Source organism: Symphalangus syndactylus, chromosome X (assembly GCF_028878055.3).
Source record: "Symphalangus syndactylus isolate Jambi chromosome X, NHGRI_mSymSyn1-v2.1_pri, whole genome shotgun sequence".
Classification (NCBI taxonomy): Eukaryota; Metazoa; Chordata; class Mammalia; order Primates; family Hylobatidae; genus Symphalangus; species Symphalangus syndactylus.
Window position 1 is genome coordinate 83,104,299 of NC_072447.2, and position 25,876 is coordinate 83,130,174.

At 42.6% G+C, this 25,876-nt stretch overlaps 1 protein-coding gene and 1 long non-coding RNA gene across 3 annotated transcripts in view; one reads left to right on the forward strand and one right to left on the reverse strand.

Moving 5' to 3' along the window:
- LOC134735997 (uncharacterized) overlaps positions 1 to 25,876 on the forward strand; it is a 366,473-nt gene that overhangs the window by 124,435 nt on the left and 216,162 nt on the right. The gene's annotated exons all lie outside the window — the stretch shown is intronic.
- LOC129475753 (E3 ubiquitin-protein ligase TTC3-like) lies at positions 4,792 to 12,883 on the reverse strand. 2 transcript variants are annotated; one of them, XM_055268040.2, is made up of 2 exons: positions 10,511 to 10,757; positions 4,792 to 10,457 (listed from the first exon to the last, which is right to left on the reverse strand). In XM_055268040.2, the coding sequence occupies exons 1-2, from the start codon at positions 10,630 to 10,632 to the stop codon at positions 6,716 to 6,718; spliced, it is 3,864 nt and encodes a 1,287-aa protein (XP_055124015.1). In that variant the 5' UTR covers positions 10,633 to 10,757; the 3' UTR covers positions 4,792 to 6,715. The 2 variants fall into 2 exon arrangements, with proteins under 2 accessions (XP_055124015.1, XP_055124014.1); XM_055268039.2 differs by having other exon boundaries at positions 4,792 to 12,883.

Consider the following 25,876-nt stretch of genomic DNA (forward strand, 5'->3'; position numbering starts at 1 on the left):
TCTCTGGGAGCTTCTTCCCAGGAAGGTTTGGAACTGCTGTTGGCTGGAAAACACTGGTGAGAGCAGCTGGAGACTGTGGTTGGTAGGTCCCCCCCAGTGAAGAGGAATAGGATCGGGGACCTACTTTAAAAAGCAATCTGGTCACATTTTCATACAGCAGATGTGCTGTGCTAGGGGTCTGCGTTAGCTCCCAGTGACCAGTGACCTTGGACTTTTCAAAGCTCAGAGGCAAGAACAGCTAAGGCTGCCAAACAGCAAAGATGGCGGCCTTCCCCTCCCTCTGGGAGCTCTATCCCAGGGAAGTTTGAACTGCTGCTGGCTGGAAGACATCTCCAGGGTAGCTAGAATCCTGGTTGGGAGGTCCCACCCATTGAGGATGAATGGGATTTAGGACCTGCTTTTAAGAAGCAGTCTGGCCACATTTTCACAGGGCAGCTGTGCTGTGCTGGGGGTCTGCTCTAGCCCCCAGTTGTCTCAGATGCTCCAAAGCCTGAAGGCAAGAATGGCTAAGGTGGCCAAACAGAAAAGATGGCAGCCTATTCCTCCTTCTGGGAGCTCCATTGCAGGGAGGTTTAAAACCACTGACGGCCACATAACACCAGCAGGGGTGACTGGAGACCCCAATCAGGGATTCTTCCCAGTGAAGACAAACAGGATTTGAGACCCATGTGAATAAGCAGTCTGACTGCTTCTCTATTTAGCCGCTTGGCTGTGCTAGAGGATCGCTCCAGTCCCTATTTGACTCAGACTCCCTAGAGCCCTAAGGCACTAGCTAAGGCTGTGAAGCAGCAAACATGGTTTCCCACTCCTCCCCCTGGGAGATGTGTCTCAGGGAGGTGTAACACCGGCGCAGGTCTGTCTGGCTCAGACAAATGCACATAGTGGACTGAAATATTCCGGGTGATGGCCCTGCAGAGTTACAGTGCCTGGTCCCACCTAACAGTGATGGTAGGTCCTGCATACCATTGCGTCTGGCTTATCAGCAATCATTTTGGCCCAGCCATGATAGTGCCCTTTGTGAGCTCAGGGTGGTGGCTGGCTGGGGTTCCAAGCCAATGGGTTTTATCCTGTGAGGTGCCATGAAAACAGGATCTGCAGAAAATCTCTGCTCAGCCCCCTGGATTCAACCCCTTTTCTAAGGGTATATATGTATGGGGATCTATGCCAGATACAAGTTGCTTTTGCTGGGAAGCATGGGTATCTAAGGTTCTTGGGGCTCTGCATGTGCCTGAGTGGCTGCTCTGCCAAGAATCCACATAGCTATGAACGTCAGATTGAAGGCCCTGGCGGAGTGGGTTCATCAGGGAATCTCCTGAACTAGAAGTTGCAAAGAAGCGTGGGTTCCCAGGGTTTCTCACTCACTCGCTGCTTCCCTAGGCAGGGGAGGTTCTCCTGGCTCTGTTTCGCTCCCGGGTGGGGAATTGGCCTGCCTTACATTTCTTTGTTCTTCGTGAGTTGAGTTATTTCCTTGATTAGTCCCAACGCATGTACCTGGATATTCCAGTTAAAGGTGCTGTATTTACTCACTTTTTCCGTTCCTTTCCATGACAGCAGCACACCTTCATTTTTTTAATTACTTTTTTTTCTTCAGACTGTATTTTCAAATAGGTGGTTTTAGCTCACTGATTTCTTTCTCTGCATGATCCATTCTGTGGTTAAGAACCTCTAATGAATTTTTCAGGTCAGCAAATGCATTCCATAGTTCAACAATTTATTTGATTTTTAAAAAACGATTTCAATTTCTTTGTCAAATTTTTCTCCTAAGTTTCTAAATTGCTTTTCTGTGTTATCTTGAAGATTATCGAGTTTCCTTCAAACTGCTATTTTGAATTTTTGGTCAGAGAGCTCACATTAAGGTCAGTCACCAGATCCTTGCTTTGACTGTGGAGGTCATGGTTCCCTGTTTTCTTTTGTTTCCTGTGAATGTACGTTTATTTCTTTGCATTGATAGATTAGTTATTTATGCCAGTCTTCTCTGTCTGGCTTGTTTTGGTTTTTATTGCATTTGTTTGCTAGAGATTCGTTTTAGTTTTTCAATTTCTTTCTCTGTACATCTGCCCCTCCCCCACCCCACCACTGGGTTACCACCTCCTTTTTGGCACTACATGATGCCTTAAGCCCAGGTTTGCCTAAGCTTTAGTAACAGATGACAGCACTGCTCAAGGACCAGTGGTGGAGGTTCTAAATGGGATAACCTGATAGTGTGGGAAGGCTGGCTGGGGGTTGTGCCCAGTGGGCCTGTGGAATGAACCACTTACAGCATAGTGCTGCTGAATAGCCACTCTGAATGGTGTCCTTTTTGTCTGAGTAACACAGCAGAGTTCTCAGGGCTGTGGGTGATAACGTCCCACTTCCACCCTTTGTGCCTGGCTGTCCTCAGGGAGATTTCTTTTTATGGGCACTCATGATGCATCCTGTGGGTTAAGGCAGGGACGGGTCTCTTGCCAAGAACTCAAGATGGTGGAGAAGCTGGTTGTCTGCCTCAATCTCAGGTATTCCAGTGTAGAACACATAAGTCTGGGGAAATTTTTCTGCATCATTGGTGCAGGGCAGATTGTGGTTGATGTGTTGCAGATATAGAAATCCAATTCTCTTACTGTCTGCTTGGATATTTTTTTTTTACTTCTCTGTGCCCCTGGAACTGCCTAACCTTCATATTTGAGTTCTCAGATATTGCTGGTGACAATCTCAACACTGTATGTTTAATTTAGGTTTTCTCAGGGAGGGAGGGTGAGTGAAGCCAGCTTGCTTCTATGCTGCCATTTTGGAACTGGAAGTTCATCTTTTTTTCATCTGTTGATTTGATAACCAAGAAGGCTGCTAAGTAACTAATGGGCAAGTAGCTTCTCAGATGATACAGGTTTGATTACCTTAGAGCCACATAGTTCATTTTTTTTCTTTAAATGTGCTGAATGCTACTCCTGTGTAAATTTTCTTTGTGCTTGTCTCTGAACCATGTGAAACTGCTTTTCCTGGATTTTCCATCTTGCACAATCATTGCTCTCTGTAGCAAGATGCTGCAAGAGGTTTTGCTAACAAATTGCTTCTTGTGTCCTATACAGAGATAGTCCTGGGTTCATGAGTGCTACTCACACACTCAGCTTCTCTCTAACGATGCCCACTGATGCCCTATTAACCCACAGAAGATGCTTTTTTATGTGAAGTGTGATGGCAAATTAATAGATGGCAAATTGATTTGCAAAAGTTTCTCCAGGTGACAAGGGAGAAGCTTGTTTTCTTACAAGATGATCTCACTCCTGCCCCTGTGTGGTCTTCCAACTCTACACCCTGCATGAGAGAAAACCTTCCATGGGCCTCACTCTTGAAATAGATAGAGCAGATACCCTACTGGGGATGCCTGCAGGAGAGTTTCCTCCATGCCTTCCTAGGAACCAGAATCAGGAGATTAAGGTCCAGATTGTGAGAGCAAACCGTCCTTCATGAATGAACACTCAGTGCACCAAAACCTCACTGACTTTTCTAAGGGTAGCCAATGTTCTCTGAAGCTCCAATTTACAGACAACTGAAGGCCCTTGGAAGAAAGGTAGACTATCACATGTGAACACAGAGGGCTATGTGACAACTTTTTGTCAGAATTTTAAAGGCAACGTGGGACTGTTTCTCATAAGTTCTCACTTAAACATATTGTCCTGCCTCATATGGACCATGTCTATCTCTTCCCTATTTACAAGTCAGAGAGAAAGAGGATCTCCTGTCACCATGGTCTTGGCTGTTTTCATATCATACCTCCCAAAAGAAAGGACTGAAATGGACAATTTCTTTCTGGTTTTGAAGAGTGAGGCTATTGAGTTGTGCTGAAGTAAAAAAGGGGAAGGCAGCTCCTGTCTTTGGTCTGGTGGATCATCCCTGCTTACCTGCCTGTACCCCTTGCACCAACCTCTAGCTGTCTGCTTTTTCCAGATCTGTCTGGTCCTGGTTTGCACACCTGTTCATGGGGCTCTCCAGAACTGCCTTTCCAGGATGGCTCTGCTTTGTGTGCAAAAGGAACAGTACTGCCCATCAGGAGGAGGATAGGCCAGAAACCTAGAAAGATTTCTAGAAAGAGGCTATAACTGGAGCAGAAGTGTGGAGCAAGGGATGGAGGAAAGGGGTCTTTTTTCAACTACAGAAGTAACATCCAGGGTGTCAACCACTTTTCTATGGAAGTGTGCATATGTGTGTGCACACACATATACAGCTGCAGATTAGCTCTAGCTGCTGTGGAAGTAGACCGTGCTGTGTGTCTGGTATTTTTCAAACAAGTATCACAGTGATGGACAAGGTTCTGTCTGCTTTCCTGCCCTTCATTTCTCTTCTTTCTTTGTTCACCTCCATCTCCTCCTCCTTTCTCCTTATCCTTTGTTTCTTCTTCATCATTATCTTTGTGTCTTTGTCTCAATCTTTTTTCTCTCTCCCTCTCTTTTACCTTCTTCCTCTCTTTTTCTTCCTCATCTCTCTTTTACCCTTTTCATTCTCTGTTAACAGCCCCAACTCTCTTGCAGTTATCCACATACGGCCTTCTTCCAGCTATCCCCACCCCTCCAGATATCTATATTCAGCTAATCCTTGCAGAGTCCTTCCTGCGTGATGTCTCTTCTTTTCTGTGGTCATCATTTTTCTGGCTGACTCTAAGTCTCCTCAATCTAAACCAGTTTCCATGATTTTCCCAACCTCAAATGTTCCCAATATTTTTATTAAAGTAATCATTGTAAGCCTTCTGGTCCTTTGCACACATCAGCCAAGTTGTTTACAGGGCACCTCTGGTAACTTATCACCTTTTGCTTTTAAGTCTTTCTTTCTTTTTTTTTTTTTTTTTTTGCTCGTTTTAGAATGTTCTTTATTCTGACAGTTGTTGGACAAATATAAGGCATGTTCACAAGTATCTGAAGTTATGTACAAAACACACTCATTCGACAGATATTCCTCTTCTCCTTTTGTACTTGCTGCGGCAAACTGATCTTTATGCATGTTAACACCCATAGCGCTCAATTCTTATGGATATGCAGACAATGTTTTGGGGACCACCGTGGAGAATCTGTTTCAAACTAAGACATGAGCTTCTACGAACTAAGTCACTAAGACATCAGAACTCACAGTGAACAAAGGCAGAGGAAGGTGACCAAATCAGCTCATAATCTCATGACTCTAAGTTTACAGTGGAACAAAAAACACATCGAAAAACATTTTTTGATCCTTCATGTTGGAGAGAAATGGAATGTGTCCAGAATTCATGGTTCTACATTTATCACTGTCTAAAAGTCACAAAACAACATCTAATTTTTTCACGGTTTCAAATGCAGTTACAGTTTTGTTCTTAGGCCACAGTACAAGATTGCATGCATTACTTTACACAAATGTCAAACACAGAACGATTGTAACACAGACACCTCAGGGCTGTCTAAAGACACAGCTTCTCTTTTTGTGGTGGGGTCGGGAAGGAGAATGATGGTGGCCATTTCCATACACAGCCTGTTGTGTGCTCAGCACGGCTGGATGCGGATCCCAAGAACTTGCTGACTGACTCACAAAAGAGGACAGAAGCTGCTGAGGATGGCATCAGAGTTCAAAGAGCAGTCTCCAACCGGGGGCTGGGATGATGGACACACAGCCTCGATTCCAGGGGAAAAAGTATTAGTCAATACTAATTAAAAACTGTTAATGATTTTTGAAAATCAGATTACATCTATAAAAGATGAAAAGTAAACACTTAAAACAATCTATTGTGGGGAACATAAAATGATAAAAAATCAAATGCAGATGGGATTTCACAAAAAGGAGATTTGAATCTTTTGGTCTAAATCAGCCAATATTTTAACATTAACTATAAATTATTAAAATGTAGTTTGCTTATGCCCATTCTTAAAATGCAGAATCTTTGAGGAAAAATATAGTCATATTTTTAGGAATACAGACTCTTGTAAAAACTTTAAAAGTCAGTATCATCTCTCTTGCGGAGCTACTAGAACAGGTTTTTCAAACACAAAAGGGGAACAAACGTGGGACGCTTGAATATGTTAAACATTCCTTTTTTTTTTGAGACAGAGTTTCGCTCTTGTTGCCCAGGCTGGAGTGCAATGGCGCAATCTCAGCTCACCGCAACCTCCGCCTCCGAGGTTCAAGCAATTCTCCTGCCTCAGCCTCCCAAGCAGCTGGGATTACGGGCATGCACCACCACGCCTGGCTAATTTTGTATTTTTAGTAGAGACGGGGTTTCTCCATGTTGAGGCTGGTCTCGAACTCCTGACCTCAGGTGATCCGCCCGCCTCGGCCTCCCAAAGTGCTGGGATTACAGGCGTGAGCCACCGCGCCCGGCCGAATATGTTAAGAATTCTTATCACTAGAATACTGCTTTGAGGCCCTCACAGTACTTTCCAAAAGAAGCTACCCACCTCAAAGAGCCCTGCACAGCCCCGGTGACCCACGAGAGTGGTAGCCATCATTTTGTTAGCCACTGCTTGGCCATCATCAAAGTATTCAGTCAAGAGTGGGGAAATTACTTAATATCAATGATATTAACGATTTCCATAGATTTAGCTTTGTGACACACAATGCACAAGGGTCTTCAGATGTTTGCTTTTTACACCAATGGCAGGAAATTGTCATTCTTCCGATTCAAGACGCTGGTGGATGACGCTTTAGTGAAGTGTGACTACCTAGAGGAGCAGGAAGGCGGCTCCCGATTCTCACTGGGCCAGCCTCTTCCAGAAGGTGCAGGCTACTCTTCTGACAGGAGATCATGAGACTGGCAGGCTGGGCAAGTGCTCTGCCCTTTAAGCCACTGCTTAAAACACCCTTTGTGATACTTGTGCCCACATTTGAGCACACGCACGTTTTTTGATTTGAACACCTCGTGGCATATTTCACAGGAACTTGCACCCGGTGCAACCCTCACAAGGACATCTTCTGCTTTCTGCCCCTTGGTTTTGGGTGATGGTGCAACAACCGCCAAGGGTGGGCCCTGGGAGGACCTGGTCACGGGGGCGGCAGAGCTGGGCTCATAAGTCCTCTTGTCCTTTCCTGGGTTTGGCTTTTTCTTTTTCTGTTCATCTAGAATGTGTTCTGTCACTCTTTGGACAATTTCATCAATACTCAATCCTGAAAGTGAGTTCTTGTTTTTGCTTCGCACTTTTTTAATAAAACCAGCAAGCTCAGTGCTGTTGTAACATGGGAATACCACTGACAGGTGCTCAATAATACTATTGAATGGCTTTTTTGGAGACTGGCTTGAACATGCTGCACATCCTGGAGGAACAGGCTGCTTCCGATCAGCCACAGGGCTTTGCTCTGACAGAGCTGCCTGGCCGGCCCCTTTTGGCCCTGGCAGCTGAGTGGCTTCAGGCTGAGAAGGGGGTGGCCCTGGCAACAGCACAGAAGGAGCCTCCCCTGGGGAATCGCCGGCAGAGAACACACTGGGATCCCTGTGAAGTGCTGCGTGGTTTCCAGTTACATCGCTTGCAGAAGTCTTAAGCCCTTGGTCATCATGGCCTGAAGACTCAGGAAGTAACTCAGGATGAACCTTGTTACAGGCAGGAAATGAAAGCTCAGAAATCTGCACTTTAGAAAGTTCACTGAGCCGAGAACCATTTTTAATTGCCTTAATTTGTTCTTCAAACTGAGACTTTGCTTTCTCAATTTCTTTTGTAACATTAGAAAGAAACAATTCCCATGAACATATATCAGACTCCATGTCAGGATATGCTGCAGGATCATGGCTAATCAGCTCCAGCTTCTTCAGATAGGCTTCTGCTTGTGACTCCATGATCTGTAGCTTATACACTTCACTCTCCTTCCAGTTTTCAAGTACAGATACCTCTGCAGCCACAGCTCTCTGATGACTCTCTTCATAATCCTCTTTCCCTTTCTTTATACACTCTTCTATTTTCATTTTCTCGTTTGTAAGTGTGTTGCTGATTTCAAGGGACTGATCCAGATGTAATTCATGTTCCTTATCCTTTCCATCATTTTTCTGGGTATACATTTCATTGGCATTTGAAACCTTTTTAATTTTCTTCTTCAGTGATTTTAGTGTTTCTTGGATTTCTTTTTTTTCCTGTTGCCATTTTTTAATTTCTCTTTCCAAATCTTGAAGGAACCAACCTAATTCTGTCTTTGATATCTTGTTTTCTTCTAAGTGCCTTTTCAACTTTTCTTCCAGGTCCCTGGTCTCTTCTAAGCCCTTAAGTTTTATCTGCTCATAATTTTCATACGCTTCTTTAAGTTGGTCTTGTAATACTTGGTACTCCTTTTCAATCCGTGAAATTTCCCCTTGTTGTTTCTCAAAAGGATTATATGGCTCAGTATTGACTTCTTGGTGTGTTATGTTCCAAGATACCTGTATGGCAACCATCTGCACCTGTGGAATGTTGGTTACTGCACTGGTGCTTTCTGGAATTACTTCACATTTGTTGTTAGAATTTCCACAGTGCCCATCTTTTCTGTTAGACTCACTCAGGACTGTATGAGCATCACCCGTGCTGCACTGTGACTTTACAGATATTACCAAGGAATCCTCAAGGATCTGTGTTTCGGAGGCAATCTGGTGACCAGCAGCATTCTCAGCATTCAAATGATGACCCTCAAAATAGGCAATAGCATTTTTATCTGCTCTGTCATTGGCTACAAAAGTTGGCACCACTGGTACTGATCTTGGTAGCTGATATTCAGGAGAAAGGCTGGCCAAGGGTGTATATATGCTGGTGTACTGGGGCAAACCTGGTAACACATTTATGTATGCTGGTGGTGTCCGGGTGTTATCAAATCTCTGGAAAGGAAGATACGTACAGTATCCTGTGACCAAATGGGATTGAGCCCAATAAGTTGGTTTCACATCCTCAAGAACCGGTTTGGGAGAATTAGAGGAGACTCGCTTGTAATTTGCATCCTCAGAGCCTGGTTTGGGAGAATTAGAAGAGACCCCTTTGGGTTTCCCATCCTCAGAAACTTGTCTAGAAGAATTATTGGATACTGGTTTGGCCTTCACATCTTCACAAGCTGGCTTGGGAGAATTTGCAGACACAGGTTTGGATTTCACATCTTCAGAAGCTGGTGCTGAAGATGAACCTGATACTGGTTTAGACTTTACATCTGGTTTAAATTCCCTAGCAGCTGAATTCAGTGGTAGTTTAACTTGTAAATATTCTCCTGCTTTTGAAATGTCTTCTACTTTTGTTTTAATGTTTTTCTTCTTTCTTTTTTTCTTGAGCCGTGATGCAACTTTCTTCAATGCAATACAGTTGTCAATCACAACAAAACGAGGACATCCCAAGAGAAAAGATTTTAAACCTCCTGCTTTTTCTAGTATTGGTCGAGTTTCTTCTGGGAAAAACTCATATTCTTCAGAGAACATCTTGTGACTCATGTCCAAGGGACCATGTTCCTCCAACAACTGAGAGAAGTAATCATATAGAGTTGAACATTTTTGTTTTGGGTTCATGTCCCATAGCTTCTTATTGCGGACAACATATTCATTACTGTGTTGGTCATAGAGAGCTTCAAATTCTTCTACGTCTTGCCGAAGATGGTCAGGCACTGCAAATGGGCCTGCAGTATCTGAATTTTGATTGCTATGGTCTTCACTTGAAGTGATGATCTCATTATTTGGAGTTACTGAAGTTGTTCCAGACCCAACTAACATAGGCTTTGAATCCTTTGGTTTCTTTTTCTTGCCTTTGTTTTTCACCTTGGTAGAACTAAACGGTGCTTCACCACTGTCCTGTTTCCTTAACACAGTACAGCGGCTGTCCATTATATCAAAGAATTCATCTAAAGCACTATGTAATGCTGGGAACTTGTCTCTGTGTTCTTCTAGCAGCCATATTAAACAACGGGCTTCCTTCAATGATGTTGGCTCAAAGAAATAATCAAGTTGCTTTCCTTCTATAGAGTGTAGTTTGTGACCATATTTCTCATTCCAGAGGAAAGTCATGATGCTAAAATCAAGCTGTTTAAGAGATGCTTCATACCGAGAAAAGAAAGGTCCTGTGGCATCTAAGCCAAAGCTATTAAGTTTTTGGATCCAGGCGGCTAATTTGGGCTCCACTTCTTTAAGCTCACTCAAAACATGCAGAAATATTCTTGTCTTTACTCTGTTCTTTTCTTGAATCAAGTGACAAATAACATAGTCCACTGCTTCATTTAGAAAATTTCTGCTTGAAAAACAGGTTGTATAGTCCTCTGTGCTCAAAACTTTCCAAGAAAGCAATTCTTTGAGAAGCGTGGCTGTATTCCATATGCCGGATTTAATCTTGTCAGCATACTGCTTTATACACTGTAGAATTCTGTCATCAAGGAACTGACAATGCAGAACATTGTCTACAGTTTCTTTCTGCTCTTCGTTTTTGGGTGGATTACTTTCTCTTAAGTCCTCCTCCATTCTTTCTTGTGCTAATTTTTTTGCTTCTTTTTTTTGGATCTTTCTCTTCAATTTTTTGTCTTCTTTCAGTCTTAGTTTCTCTAGGCTAGAACATTTCTGTTTCAGAATAGGTCTTGGAGGAACCTTTTCTTTTATGACCTTGTGTTCAAATTCACATTTAACTTGACCACCACTGCTGAAGATGATAATCTTAGAAATGACACCTTCACAGTCAGGGGTAAGACATATTCCTTGTAGAAAATCCTTGTCAATTTTATCATTAAAGGTTGTAGTTTTTAACTTCTTCCAGCAATTCATGTGAAATTCTATTTTACAGTACTGGCAACAGCTGATGCGTATAAAACCCTTAAAGTCTGGATCAGTTATGTATATCTGGATCTTAGAATATCCACAGCACTTCTGATAGCAACAAATGGCATCTGGCACTGGAGGGAACTTGCATTCTTCAACAAATTTCTCTAACAGCATCTTTATTTTTTCCGGCTGAGACTCTTCAATAATCACGTTACTTGTGGGCCAAGTTAACACTCCAGGAAGACGATAAATCAAGGTTCTTGCTTTCTCAAAGTGATTGAGAGCTTCTAGAAATCTGTTTTTCTTCAAATATACTTTTCCAATTCCACAGTAGGCCAAGCAATCAAGTCCCTCATTGTGGTAGTGTTCAATAATCCTCTTAAACTGGTTTTCAGCTTCAGATAGTTCTTCAGGCTGTCCTATTCCAAGGAGAGAAATGGCAAGTCCATAGACAACCAAGACATAGTTAATCATAGCCAGGTTTAATTGCTTTATTTTTTGAGGATCTAAACCATTCAGCAACTCTGTAAAGGCATGTGCAGCACTGCGGCAACGCTGCTCCAATAAGGCTGTATAGCCATCTTGAATTAAGCTTCTCAGCATTGTCATTATATTAGCAAAATCCTGGTGTGCAGCTCTGGAAGATTTAGAAAACTGTTTCTCCAAGATGTTCTTCAAATCTGCTGGTAAAGTCAATTGTGAACTAGAACTGAACTTCTCTGATTCATTGTTTCGAGATTTTTGTTTTCCTTTATGTTTTGGAGGCTGACTTGTTGGTGGTGAAAATTCAGGATGACAGTCATAATCATCTATCTTCAATGCGTCATCCATCACCTTTAGATTCTGATTACCACCGTTGGCCATTTCGTGATTAATTTTTCTGAAATCTCTTTCCGTCTCCACAAAGTTAAGTGAAGTACTAAATACAGGTGCTGATAAACTCCTAGGTGTGTAGGCCCTGTTTTCATAAAAGGCTTTAATTGGATTCTTATTTGCTGTTTGACCTTGTAGGTCTTCTATTTGTTTTTGTAAATTTACATGCTGCTGAATTAGATCCTTGATTCCCTCAGGGTCATTTTTGCAGAGTTTTTGAGCTGTTATGTTTGCTTTCAGGGCCCAGTTATATTCCCCCAGCATAGAAAGAGCATCACAATAACGATAATGACCCTTTGGCCAAGTGTTCTTCAGAATAGTGGCTCTCTTTCCATCACCGAGTGCATTTCTAAACTGTCCAGTACGAAGAAAACAAAGAGCTCGGTTACCATAAAGAAGGTGGTTTTCAGGTCTATATTCAATGGCTCTGGTGTAATAGATAATAGCTATATCAAATCTTTCTTTGGAAAACTCTTCATTTCCTTTCATTTTCATTAGTTCTCCTTGCTCTATACAATCCATACAACTTTGGGTTTTAAGTTCTTCAAGCAAATTGCAGTCTTCCATTACAATTTTAGTTATGTGGTACTTGTATTCAGTAAAGAAAATACTTAACATAGGCCAACAATTGTCAATTGATCCTAATTTAGTTAGAATTGTTACATCGCCTGCATATTTTATCCAATTCAGAGCTTCTTCCATTGCCAAGATTTTATTTTCTATTTTATAACCAATTCTCAATAAGCCTCCAATAAGGAGTGAATCATTAGCAACTTTCTTTGCCAAATCCACAATATCTTCCATCAACTCAAGATGTTGTAATCTCTTCAAATTTATCTCGGAAGCACGTGAATTGTTGGCGTCCACACAGGGATGCAATCGTGATATTACAGAACTGTTTTGATGTTGAAACAGAAGTGGCCAGAAGATGTTTATTTTAATGGCATCACAATAATCTTGCAGGACAGAAATTGGTTTACTACACCATATACTGCAGATGTCAAATTCTAAATTCCTCTCACTTTGGACATAATCTTTATATTGCATACCCACCCCATCACAGTAAAGCTGAGTCACACGAACATAATCATCAGTCATAAATTCAGCAGCAAAGACACAATCGTCCACGTAAGGGCAGTCTTCTAACAAGGCATAATCCGCCATAGTGAAATCTCCCTCAGCAAAATTTTCCGTGATGCACAAGTCATGCACACACGGAGCAGTGTGGAAGGCCCCGATCCCCTGGCATCTCGGCTGCAGCGGGACAAGGTAACACATCCGGGAGCCCGGCCGCGCGCCGAGTGTGCACTCACCCGGGCCTGCCGCCCGCGAGCCTGGGACGCGGGTATCCGCCGCCGCCGCCGCCGCCGCCGCGGCCGCAGCCGCCGCAGCCTCCGCTGCCGCCGCCGCCGCCGCCGCCGCTGCCTCTGCCGCTTCCGCCGCCGCCGCCGCCGCCACCTCCGGCCCTCCACGTCAGCGGACAGTGGGAGGGAGCGGGTGCTTTTAACTGTTTCTATGTCAATACTGACCACAGTCATTATTTTCTCCGGCTGTACTTTAAAGTCTTACTGGTTGAAGCCATGTATCCTTTGCCCACAGACCAGAGGAAGGGGAACCAGGTCCTTTCAGGAAAGTGCATGGGGGATGCCCCTCTCTCATCATGTCCCCTGACTCCCAGGTGTAATCATAATCTCCGCATGGAAGTGCCAGGCACATAGGGAGTGCTCTTCCTGCTGCCTACACTCCTGCTAGACAGAGCCCTGTCAAGGTCATCCTAAGGGCTGGGATCCACTAACAGCTTTGACCTTAAAGCAGGGTCTGATATTGGGGATGTCATTTCTTCACTCTGATGTACTAATTTTTTTTTTATCTATACGCTGATGAGAGGCCGCTCAGACACCTGCAAATTAGCATCACACTCCCCTAGGTTCTCTAGCAAGGTATTCTGGGAGGAAAACCTCTGAATCATATTTCCACCTGTTGCTCAAGGAAGGGACTGTTGCCAAAGAAAATCACAGTCGTATACAGGGGAGCTTTTCTGTGTCCCTTTTTCTCCTTTGTTCCTCCCCCCCCCCCCCTCTTTTAATGGCACCTATTTCTTCCCATCACTTAGAATCACTGAGAATCTTTTTTAACCCTGGCTTATAAATTGTGTAGAATTCCTGTAAAGTATGGTGCTCCTTTGTCTGTTTCCATTGTCTCTGACCTAATTCTTGACTGACTGGCCATTTACCTGATCCACTTTAAAAGCCAGGAGAACTGTGTTCTCATTTCAGAAGAAACTGTGTTACCCTGGCCAGTTTTCTTCCCTTTTCTGGGATTCATTTCTTCATCTGTAAAATGGCGGGGGGGCGGGGGGTTGACCATCCTGGGCTCTATCTCGAGGTCGATTGGTGATGCAGGGCCTTGAACTCCACTCACAGCTCTGCTGCTAACCTAGCATGTGATTTAGTTCTAGTCCCTTTCCACTTCTGAGTCTCAGTTCCCCATCTAAGCAGCCATGACTGACAAGGGAGGAGTCTTAGACTCTCACAAATGAGGACCTTGATCCCCTAACATGCCTGTGTGTTCATAAGACCCATATCCTCTGATCTTGAGCAGATAGAGCCTTTTCTTATCCTCTGGATTGCTTCTTGGAAATGGCTGTAGTGAAAGCCTCTTGTTTTGTGCTTGATACTTTATTTTCCCAGGTAAGCTCCCTCTACCTTTGTCCTGGGGCATGTATTTATGGATATTTTAGTTAGCAAAAGCTATCAATTAGTATAATTAGCTTATTGTCAACTTCAATCTTGACCCTCTCCATGCACTGTCCCCTACCCACCTCAGGTTCTCTGTTATTGTAACTTAGTGAGCAGAGCTCCTGGCTGCATCACCATAGCAACCAGCAGCTAAGACCTATTAAGCCATGACGGAATCATTAGACATCTAAGCTGATTATAGAGTCCAGAATGTTAACTGCAGAAGAGAGGCTGAAAGAAGGAAAATGAGGCAGATCTTAACCTACAAACAAGTGGACAACAGAGTAGCTGAGTGCTTCAAACTATCCCTGACCTGGATGCCATGGGTGCTATGGGCCTGGGTGTCAACACCTGGGCATGTACCCTCAGCCACCAGACCAGAGGGAGGGGCACCAGGCCCATTCTCTTCCAGGGAAGTAATTCTGGACACCTCCCTGCCAACATGCTCCAAGTAGATGGATTTGAGTCTGGATTTTTCAATAGGCAGTACCAATTACTGAGTTCATCCTGAGTCCTACTCCTAATCTAGTGACACATTTCCTTATCTTTGAACTTTCCATAGAAGTTTCTTAAATGAAAAAAGGCCTTTTTTTTTTTTACTTGTTTGAAATTCTCTTTTCCCAGTCAGTTCCCCTGCTGCCTTGGCCTGTATTTGTGGCCTGTTAAATTCAAAAGTCTATCAGTTAGTCTAATTAAGATATTCAAATTTTAATTCTTTTCCCTTCTCCACATGGGCAGCCACCCACCCTTCTTTTATTCTCTCTTTTTATTTCATTTAGGGAAAAAAGCTCTTGGCAGGATTGCCAGAGAAACCAGCCACCAGGCAGACTAGGCCATTGTGCTTCTGGACACTAATACTCAAGGCTGATTATGGGTCTGGAAGCTTGCATGGCTGAGCAAGACTGATGGCGTTAAGACAGAGAGTCTCAGCTACAGAGAAGGGGAAAATGAGCACCTCAGAACTTCAGACAAACCTCAGCCCTACCTTTATCTTTGCCCCTGTGTGCTTCATGGAAGAAAAAAGTTAGAGTGAGAATGAGGAAGGCTGTCCCCTATTAAAGATGAATGTCTGGGTTGACATCAGAACTTGTGCCCTTAGGTTAACCCTGCCATGACCACAAACCCACACCCGTGAGCATGTCATTTTCACTGAGTATCCCTAGTTCCTATTAAATTACCTGGCATATATTTAAGGTTCTCGTAGTGCTTGGTGCTCAGCAGTTCTATAAGACAGAGCACTACTAGTGAGAGCACACTGAGACTACCTTGGAACATGAGCAAGTGAAGACTTCCTAATACACTGGATTTTTCTGGGAAATGACACCAATGAAAGCCTCTGCTATGTGCTCTAAGGTTCCCTGTTTGCAATTTACCTCGCCTGCCTTCTGGCAGTGGTGGTGCAAATGCCTGGTGGAGGGGCTTTGGAAGCTGTTAGTCACTGAAGTACCTAAGTGTATTAGGCTATTCTTGCCTTCAAGGATTTTCCCCTGGTCCCACAATGCACCCCTGTCTACATTAACAGGCTCCCACTCATTTACACTGGGAGAGCAGTGCTCCTGGACACTGCCATAGCAACCAGAAGCCAGACAGAGTAGGAGGGTGAGCCAGACATTTGACAGCGAAGGTTAGTGGAGTATCTGTTGGACAGGGGCTGACTCTTAGGAGGAAAATACCTTAACTCTCAGCTGCAGAGAAATAGGCCACTAGGCCCCTCAGTGTTCCAACACCAACCCCTCCGCATCCTCCATCCCTGTGCCTCCAGATGAGTAGTCAGAATGAGTTTTGTTTTATCTGGAGGCCAAGGCCTGTTTTTATCAGAATATGTATCCTTTGCCCCGAAGCCGGTCAAGGGAACCAGGTACCAGATACTTCCTCCCACCCCACTTGTTACCAAACTAACACCCATGAGTGAACATATGCTCCAAATGTGTGTTCCCATGACTGCATCTCCTGTGCCTAGAATAGTGTCAAGAATATGGCGGTGCAACTTTCTGCACTTCCCCTGTCTACTCACTCCATGTTAGGCATTGCAGTTCACACCTTATCGTTTGCAGAATTCCATTTACTACTGGAATACCCACTGTATTAGTCTGTTCTCATCCTGCTGATAAAGACATACCCTAGACTGGGCAATTTACAATAGAAAGAGGTTTAATGGACTTACAGTTTCATGTGGCTGGGGAGGCCTCACAATCACAGCAGAGGATGAAAGGCACATCTCACATAGTGGCAGACAAGAGAAAAGAGCTTGTGCAGGGAAACTTCTCTTTTTAAAACCATCAGATCTTGTGAGACTTATTCATTATCATGAAGAACAGCACAGGAAAGACCTGCCCCCATGATTCAATTACCTCCTAACAGGTCCCTCCCACAACATGTGGGAATTCAAGATGAGATTTGGGTAAGGACACAGCCAAACCATATCAGCCACAGTCACAATTGACGACTTTAAAAACTTCTCACTTCCATGCATCTGCAACTCGATACTCTGCTTTCCCTTTCATCACTATGGATAAACTCTCTACATTCCTATGAAAACCCATCCCTACCGTTGGCCACTAGATTATACCCCTTCTTTTTTTTTTTTTTTTTTTTTTTTTTGAGACGGAGTCTCGCTCTGTCGCCCAGGCTGGAGTGCAGTGGCGCAATCTCGGCTCACTGCAAGCTCCGCCTCCCGGGTTCACGCCATTCTCCTGCCTCAGCCTCTCCGAGTAGCTGGGACTACAGGCGCCCGCCACCACGCCCAGCTAATTTTTTTGTATTTTTAGTAGAGACGGGGTTTCACCATGGTCTCGATCTCCTGACCTCGTGATCCGCCCGCCTCGGCCTCCCAAAGTGCTGGGATTACAAGCGTGAGCCACCGCGCCCGGCTGATTATACCCCTTCTTGACGATTCAATGCATGGTCCCAGCAATGCTGTCTGTGCTCTTTGCGACATCATCAATTCACCTTTATCTACTGGATGATTCCCATCAGTACAAAAAGATTCCACAAAGTCTTGCAACAACAACAACAAAATCAACAAGAAAGAAACAAAACACCCTACCTTAACTATACAACCCACTCCACCTACCGCATCATCTCTGTACACCAAACTTCCTCAAAAATCATTACGTGGTCTTGATTTGTTCACTTATGTACTCTCATTTTTTTCTTGAACCCACCCTAGTCAAGCTTTTATCCCCCACTCCATGGAAATAGCTCTTCTCAAGGTCCCCAAATAACCTGCATATTGTTAAACCTAGTGATTATTTCTCAATACTGGTCTTACTTGACTGAAAAGTAGAATTTGACACAATTGATCACTTCCTCCTCCTTGTAATACTTTCCACACTTAATTTACAGGACGTTTCTGTCTCTTGGTTGTGCTTCTGCTTCAGTGTTTGCCATTTTTCAGAGTCATGGCTAGTTACTCCTCACTGCTTTGACCTCTCCACCCTGCTAGAAGCTATTAGTCAAAACATAAATTTTTATGTAGCCAATTGAAGGTGTGTAACATAGGACTGTGGTTGTCAGAATGGAAACCACTTGGGCCTTCATATAGGTGGCTGAAGAAATTTATCCAAGCAAGAGATAGCATCAGGTCCTGGGCTAACAGCTTTCTGGTTGGGAAAGACCCCCCAACACCTGCCTTCATTCAGTGAGACAATTGTATGACTCACCTGCAGTAGCGTGCAGGTTAAAGGTAACGAGTTGAACTTGTAGCTTGCCCCTCTCTCACTACATAAACTCCTTTCTTCTCTCTGGAAGGAGTTCAGTTTCCAGCAGAGGTGATGACAGAAAAACAGATTCCAGTTTGAAAAGTGCTAAAACCCTTAAGGGGGTGGGGTATGTTGGTGGATAAGAAGAGAAGTTAGATCTTTAATAAATCCCACAAATTATTCTGGGCAATTTACTGAGAATTTTTAACTCTGAAGTGTTAAGATTTTCCTAGATAATCATTTGTTTAATTCAGGTTTTCAAAAGCATTTACTTCAGACTCCTTTTATTCTCTTAATTTCTTTTCTATTGCTGTTTTAAAAACAAACAAAAAATACTTAGTGACTCAATTAAAAAATATTATTGGTGAGGGGATGAAGCATAGTTTCAAAGAGTTACAAATTAAAAATATTAATTGACATCTGAATTGCAAGAATCCATTTGCCTCCACTCTCTAAGCTCTAATGATGTTTGTGTCCCCAGGTCAAGTTCCAAAGTAACCATTATTCCCAATAGGTAAAATTCCTCTGGCCTCTGGTCCTGTTGAACCTTAAGGCTTACCATAAAATTGCTTCAAATTGCAAGAAATGAGCATGGAATGCTTCCCCCCGCCCCCCCACCAGCCAAGGTCTGTTCCAGTTACAACCAGCAGTCAATAAATCCCAGTGCTTCTCCCATAGTCCCCACCCTCTCATACACTCTCACTGCCTCATTGAGGGCTTTGGAATTTCCAGGATACAGTATACGAGTCTTACCAAAATCTCAGATGGAGCACCACTCAATCATAACTTAAGAAGATGCTCTCAGATCTTGACTCCCAGACTCAGCCCAGACTCACTATGATCTTGAAGTGCCTTGTGAACTTTAACCAATGGCCCATCCTGTCCCCAATCTCTGGTGCATAAACTGTTTCCCACATCAAACACGAGCACATCCAACACTGCATTGTTCCTTGACATGTTCCTTGACATGTTTTTTTTGTTTGTTTGTGCACTCAACACATAATTGATGAGGCACTTTCTACATGACAGGCACTGCACAAGAGACTGAGGGGTGAACTGATTAGCACCTTGCCCCTTTGGTGACCTGTTAAGATATAATAATAATGGTCATACTGAGCTCTGAGAGTAAAATAAAAACAGTACACTCAGGAGGGGCCAAAAATATTCCATTCCTTCCTTCCCCATCGACTTTTAATTTGTGGATCCTCAAGGCCGAATGATCCTGGAAGACCCCTGTCTGCATAAAGACATTTATTTGTGGCCTTTCATTTCAAGTAATTTAGTTTCTATATCTATACCAAACAAAGAAACGTCCAGACCCCCATCACATTATAGCTTCCCCTAAACAGTTGTTTGCAACAAACACGTTCAGTAAGTGACCAGTTATAAGACTAATATATAAAAAAATAGCTTTCCAGTGACTAAAATCCAGCTGGAAGGGCAAGGAAGTTTTACTAAGTCTCTGTTTCCCAAATATGTGAAAAGCAATAATTTGCTTCTGGGGTAAGAAGCAATAATGTATGTGTATGGAATGAACTGACATTCACCTGAAGCTCAATAAAAGTTATTCCTTTCCCTTTGGGAAAAAAAAAAAAAAAACATTTGTCAAGGTGGGACTACTGAAAATGTTTGCTTTTCATCAATTCTTTAGGTAATTTTGAGCTTCATCTTGGGGCTGAGAATTTGGGTCAGGGCCTATTGAGAATAGCCACCACTCACCTCAAAAGAGATCACATCAGGAGGTTCATAATCTGTTTCTATCTTTCAAGTATTCTTATTGCCTTTTCACATTTTTCTTTCAGTACCTTACAAGGGAAATATGGGCATTTCATAAAACAGAACGAGATAGTCATGTGCACAGCATTATCAGGGCCAAGCTTTGGAAAAATTGACTCTGATATTCAGGACAATATCCTTAGCAAAGGGCAATTTTGATTCTCAATCCCTGACCAGCAAAGTGCTTTGCAGTCTAATGATACCTCCAGTTTTTCTTTTGACATCTGAAGCCTTGAACTGATTCCACTTGCAACCACTTTACAATGAAGGTTTTAAAATCCCTAACACACAATTCTATCAACCTTTACTCTTCAATCAGTCAAGTACCCTACGTTTCTAATCCTAGAAATTAGGCTGCCTCCATTCCCTGATATATAGAATGCTTTCAAATTTATAGTCCAGTGCCAAGTCTTGCTTCCATCCCTGACTTTTTTACTTTCTTAAGAATCAGAAACCATGAAGAATTCTGGGCCCTTTGCTGATCAGCACAGTGCTATGAGAATTTCACAAGCCAAGTACAGTGCAGATCCAGAAATCCTGTTTTATAAACTGTGTCAAGATTCAAAGTCCATCTTCTTTTTTATTATTATACTTTAAGTTCTAGGGTACATATGCACAACATGCAGGTTTGTTACATATGTATACCTGTGCCCTGTTGGTGTGCTGCACCCATTAACTCATCATTTACACTAAGTATATCTCCTAATGCTGTACCTCCCCCCTCCCCCCACCCCACGACAGGCCCCGGTGTGTGATGTTCCCCATGCTGTGTCCAAGTGTTCTCATTGTTCAATTCCCACCTATGAGTGAGAACATGCGGTCTTTGGTTTTTTGTCCTTGTGATAGTTTGCTGAGAATGATGGTTTCCAGCTTCATCCATGTCCCTACAAAGGACATGAACTCATCATTTTTTATGGCTGCATAGTATTCCATGGTGTATATGTGCCACATTTTCTTAATCCAGTCTATCGTTGTTGGACATTTGGGTTGGTTCCAAGTCTGTGATATTGTGAATAGTGTCACAATAAACATACGTGTGCATGTGTCTTTATAGCAGCATGATTTATAGTCCTTTGGGTATGTACCCAGTAATGAGATGTCTGGGTCAAATGGTATTTCTAGTTCTTGATCCCTGAGGAATCACCACACTGACTTCCACAATGGTTGAACTAGTTTACAGTCCCACCAAAAGTGTAAAAGTATTCCTATTTCTCCACATCCTCTCAGCACCTTTTGTTTCCTAACTTTTTAATGACGGCCATTCTAACTGGTATGAGATGGTATTTCATTGTGGTTTTCATTTGCATTTCTCTGATGGCCAGTGAAGATCAGTATTTTTTCATGTGTCTGTTGGCTGCCGATCCCACAGAAATACAAACTACCATCAGAGAATACTATAAACACCTCTATGCAAATAAACTAGAAAATCTAGAAGAAATGGATAAATTCCTCGACACATACACCCTCCCAAGACTAAACCAGGAAGAAGTTGAATCCCTGAATAGACCAATAACAGGCTCTGAAATTGACACAATAATTAATAGCCTACCAATGAAAAAAAGTCCAGGACCAGATGGATTCATAGCCGAATTCTACCAGAGGTACAAAGAGGAACTGGTACCATTCCTTCTGAAACTATTCCAGTGAATAGAAAAAGAGGGAATCCTCCCTAACTCATTTTATGAGGCCAACATCATCCTGATACCAAAGCCTGGCAGAGACAAAGCAAAACAAAAGAGAATTTTAGACCAATATCCCTGATGAGCATCGATGCAAAAATTCTCAATCAAATACTGGCAAACTGAATCCAGCAGCACATCAAAAACATTATCCAACATGATCAAGTTGGCTTCATCCCTGGGATACAAGGCTGGTTCAACATATGCAAATAAATGAACGTAATCCATCATATAAACAGAATCAAAGACAAAAACCACATGATTATCTCAATAGATGCAGAAAAGGCCTTTGACAAAATTCAACAGCCCTTCATGCTAAAAACTCTCAATAAACTAGGTATTGATAGGATGTATCTCAAAATAATAAGAGCTATTTATGACAAACCCATAGCCAATGTCGTACTGAATGGGCAAAAACTGGAAGCATTCCCTTTGAAAACCGGCACAAGACAGGGATGCCCTCTCTCACCACTCCTATTCAACATAGTGTTGGAAGTTCTGGCCAGGGCAATCAGGCAGGAGAAAGAAATACAGGGTATTCAATTAGGAAAAGAGGAAGTCAAATTGTCCCTGTTTGCAGATGACATGATTGTATATCTAGAAAACCCCATTGTCTCAGCCCAAAATCTCCTTAAGCTGATAAGCAACTTCAGCAAAGTCTCAGGATACAAAATCAACGTGCAAAAATCACAAGCATTCATATACACCAATTACACAAACAGAGAGCCAAATCATGAGTGAATTCTCAAAGTCCATTTTCTTTTTTTAAAAAATATTATTATACAAGTTTAATATATACTCAAATACACAACAATTTGTCCTCTGGATTGGGAACAAGAGATTTCTAGACATCTCAGCTTTAGCCAGTTTATTATACACCTACTGTTTTATAGCTGAGTTCTTCCAGAATATCTGTTAGAACCCCTGATAGCATACTATTTTATGATGAGATAAATACTTTAAAAATTACATGATCACAGTAGCATGGAATGACATTTCCTTAATGCTATGTTTGAGGGGCTTTTTCTTGTTTCTGCTAGTAGAATCTGTTCTACCATTACTTATACACAAACATTATTTATTGCCAGCATGGTACACATTATATGGTGTGGATCCAGTAAATATTTGTTAGTTAACTAATTTGGCACCCCACAATGTCTCAACACATGAGATTTAAGAAGAAAAGAGCTTGACTAGTAAACCTGGCAGAAAAAATGCCTTTATACAGTTAGTATATCCCATAATACTATCAACAAGTAGATTGGATTTTATCGTTATAACAGAATTGACTGAGATTGTGAATAATAAGAAAGTTGAGTTGTGGTACATTGTCCTTAGATGTTTCCTTCCTTTCTTTCCTTGTGTTCAGTGTTGTGACCTCAAATAAGGGGCATAGGTGCCTCCTCGGGCAGCTTGGGGCAAGTGATCTGTTTTCTTTTTTTTTTCTTTTTTTAAATTTTATTATTATTATACTTTAAGTTTTAGGGTACATGTGCACAACGTGCAGGTTTGTTACATATGTGTACATGTGCCATGTTGGCATGCTGCACCTATTAACTCGTCATTTAATATTAGATATATCTCCTAATCCTATCACTCTCCCCTCTCCCCACCCCACAACAGGCCCCGGTGTGTGATGTTCCCCTTCCTGTATCCATGTGTTCTCATTCTCTCAGCATGTGCACTAGGGGAGTAAAGGTGAGCCTTGGGGGATGGACATCCCTGGCTGTACTCCACTGAAGACACTCACACACCAAATCCTTTGGGTTCCACAGTGGCTGGTCTTCTGCCTCTACCACTTCTCTAAGCAGCTCTGCCTGCCACTACAAGTGTCCATGCAGGTTACGGGGTCTCCTGCTGCCAGAATTCCAGAGATCCATGGCATGGGCAGGTTGCTCCTCACCTGCTCAACTTACCTTTTCCCTGGGAGTGGTTGGTGGCCAGGAACAAGTCCCAGTGCATAGAAGTCCCTTGCAGGGTTCCCATCTTCCTTTCTCTATAGCCCAGCATCTGTGTCTTCCCTCCATCAATTCTCATTGTCTTTCCTCCAAAGATATGCTTGGAGTGTGCCAGGCTTCCCAATGTCCTAGTCTCTTGGTGGCAGATATTTCTCTTGGCTGCACTGAGTGAGCCACGTTGCCTCTAATTTTTAGAAGGCTTTTAACTAGATATGATCTCATTTATCCATTTTTGCTTTGGTTGTCTTTCTTATGAGGTACTACTCGAATCTTTGCCTAGTCCAGTGTCTTGGAGAATTTCTGTGATATTTTCTTGTAGTAGTTTTATAGTTTGAAGTGTTAGATAATAATCAGACTCAACAAATGGCAGAATTCACAATTAATGAAACACAATAGTAGATCACTGTAAAAATAACTTTAAAGATAAATCTGGTTTAAATATTGAAAGAGATGAAAAGGGGACTGTAATTTGTAAGACAAGAACAGGAATCTTCTTTAACAATAAGGTATATTTTAAAAAAGAAACAACTGGAAATTTTATAAATGAAACAGGTATGCATTGAAATAAAACCATTAATAGATTGCTCATATATTTTGACAGAGTCAAGGCTGAGTATTGAGTTAGAACACAGATTAGACAGGGGTCACATCTAATTCATCCCTGTACCCCAGTGTCTAATACAACAAGGCCAGCATATAACAAGTGTTTCAAAATTGCTTATTAAATTGAACTGGATTAGTGATCTTCAGATACGCCAGACATCTCTGGGCTTCTCCAGTGTATAGGGGTTTCAGGGGGCAGGACAGCCTCAAGTGGAACTACCTGAGGGCTGGGCAAAGCTGGGTGTGGTTCCTTGTGGGTGGAGTAGGCAACAAAGGCTATCTAGAAAAGAAGTATTGGATTTACCATTCACCTCAGGGACTAGCTAGTTTGTTCCCTCTCAGAGCTGGAGAGTGAATTATCTTCATTCAGCACATGTCTGGCCACTATTTATCCTCCCCATGTCAAAGATACTTAAAGTAGTGAAAACAGATCTTATTCAGTAACTACTAACAATGCTGAAAAAAGCTGAGCTCCATTCCAATTTGTGCAAAGGTGGTTTGGGCATTTTAAAGGGAGAGTGATGTTGGGGGCTGAGTAGAGTCAGAGAAGTGAAAATTACAAAAGATTGGTCAGTGTGAATGCACTGTGCTTAGGCCATCTGTGTTTGTTAGCCGGCAGTTATCAAAGTTAGGATTTGTCCTTCCACAGAGACTGGAAGACAGAGTTCCTATCTTTCTTGATTACATTTCAAAGAAATGGCTCTCAGGTCCTTGGGAGAGACACTTCTAAATTGTAAGATATACATATTCACCGTAATAAGCCCTTTTTAGTAAGTGCTGTAAAAAAGGGAGGTCAGGGTCTTATCATCAGATTTTGGCAAGAACAAACAGTATATTTTCCTGGCAGCATTGAACTTTCTCAGGCAGTCATTTTAGTGGGGTTTGGGGTCAATTATAGGGACCCAGCCTTAGGCTGTGAGAAACTATGCTAGAGTTTAGTTAGATCTCTTACTACTACAGGAGTTTGGACAGAAGTGTTAGTTCTAGGAGTTCTGCAGTTCTCCCCTGTTAGAAACTATAAGGATGTCCATGGCTATATTTATGTGAGGAAACATTATATAAATGGCTGATGTTAACAACCTGCCAAAGATTATTTTTCTTACTCCCTCCCTCCTAGGCTTTTTGCAACCCCCACCCCCATTCCAGAGAAAGGGGAACAATCCTGTGTGCAACCAGCTCTCCATACCTGGCCCCCACAGCTGGATCTCAGGGTGATCTCCTTTACCAGCTGGAATGATAAATACCTTCTTCCAGGACAGCAGCCTTCTTTATTTTGCAGAAGGAGGCAATCTAGGCTGGGTCCTTCGCCAGGGCACCATTTTCCTGCAGCCTCTACAGGAAAATAAGCTCATCTGAGCTGTGGCCTGAGCAGGTCAAGTCTTCAGTAGAGAGGTCAACTTTAGAAACAATGGCTATTCTTGTGTCTTCCCTTTCTCTATCCTCCTTCCCTTCTATATTACAAAAGAATTGAACACTTAGAGGACAGAAACTTTATCCCGTCTAGCCCATGCCAAAGAAGATGCTCTCAAAAGAAGAATAGTTTGAAAGAGGCTGCTTGGACCTTAGGCCTCAGCTCCCAACTCCCTCCCTAACTCTTCCCTCTTAGAAAGGAAATCATCTTCACTGACTGAAGCCCCGAGTGGCAAGTAGGCAGGTGGTTTCCTGTAGGACACTGAGGTCTGCTTAAATAGACAACTCATAAGCTTCCATAAAAATATCTTGTGTATTGGAGTCTACAAATAATATATTCTTGATGCACCTAAACCTCACTAATTCATAACCACCTGGGGTTAACATTTGCCTGAAGTATTTTCTAAAGAAAACAAAGACTAGTGATTCTAACAACCCAGGAGTTGTTTGACTTCAGCTACCCAGGTGTTGA

Coding starts and splice junctions, on each gene's coding strand:
- LOC129475753 (XM_055268039.2), bottom strand. CDS start 12,817: ATGTGTTACCTTGTCCCGCTGCAGCCGAGATGCCAGGGGATCGGGGCC.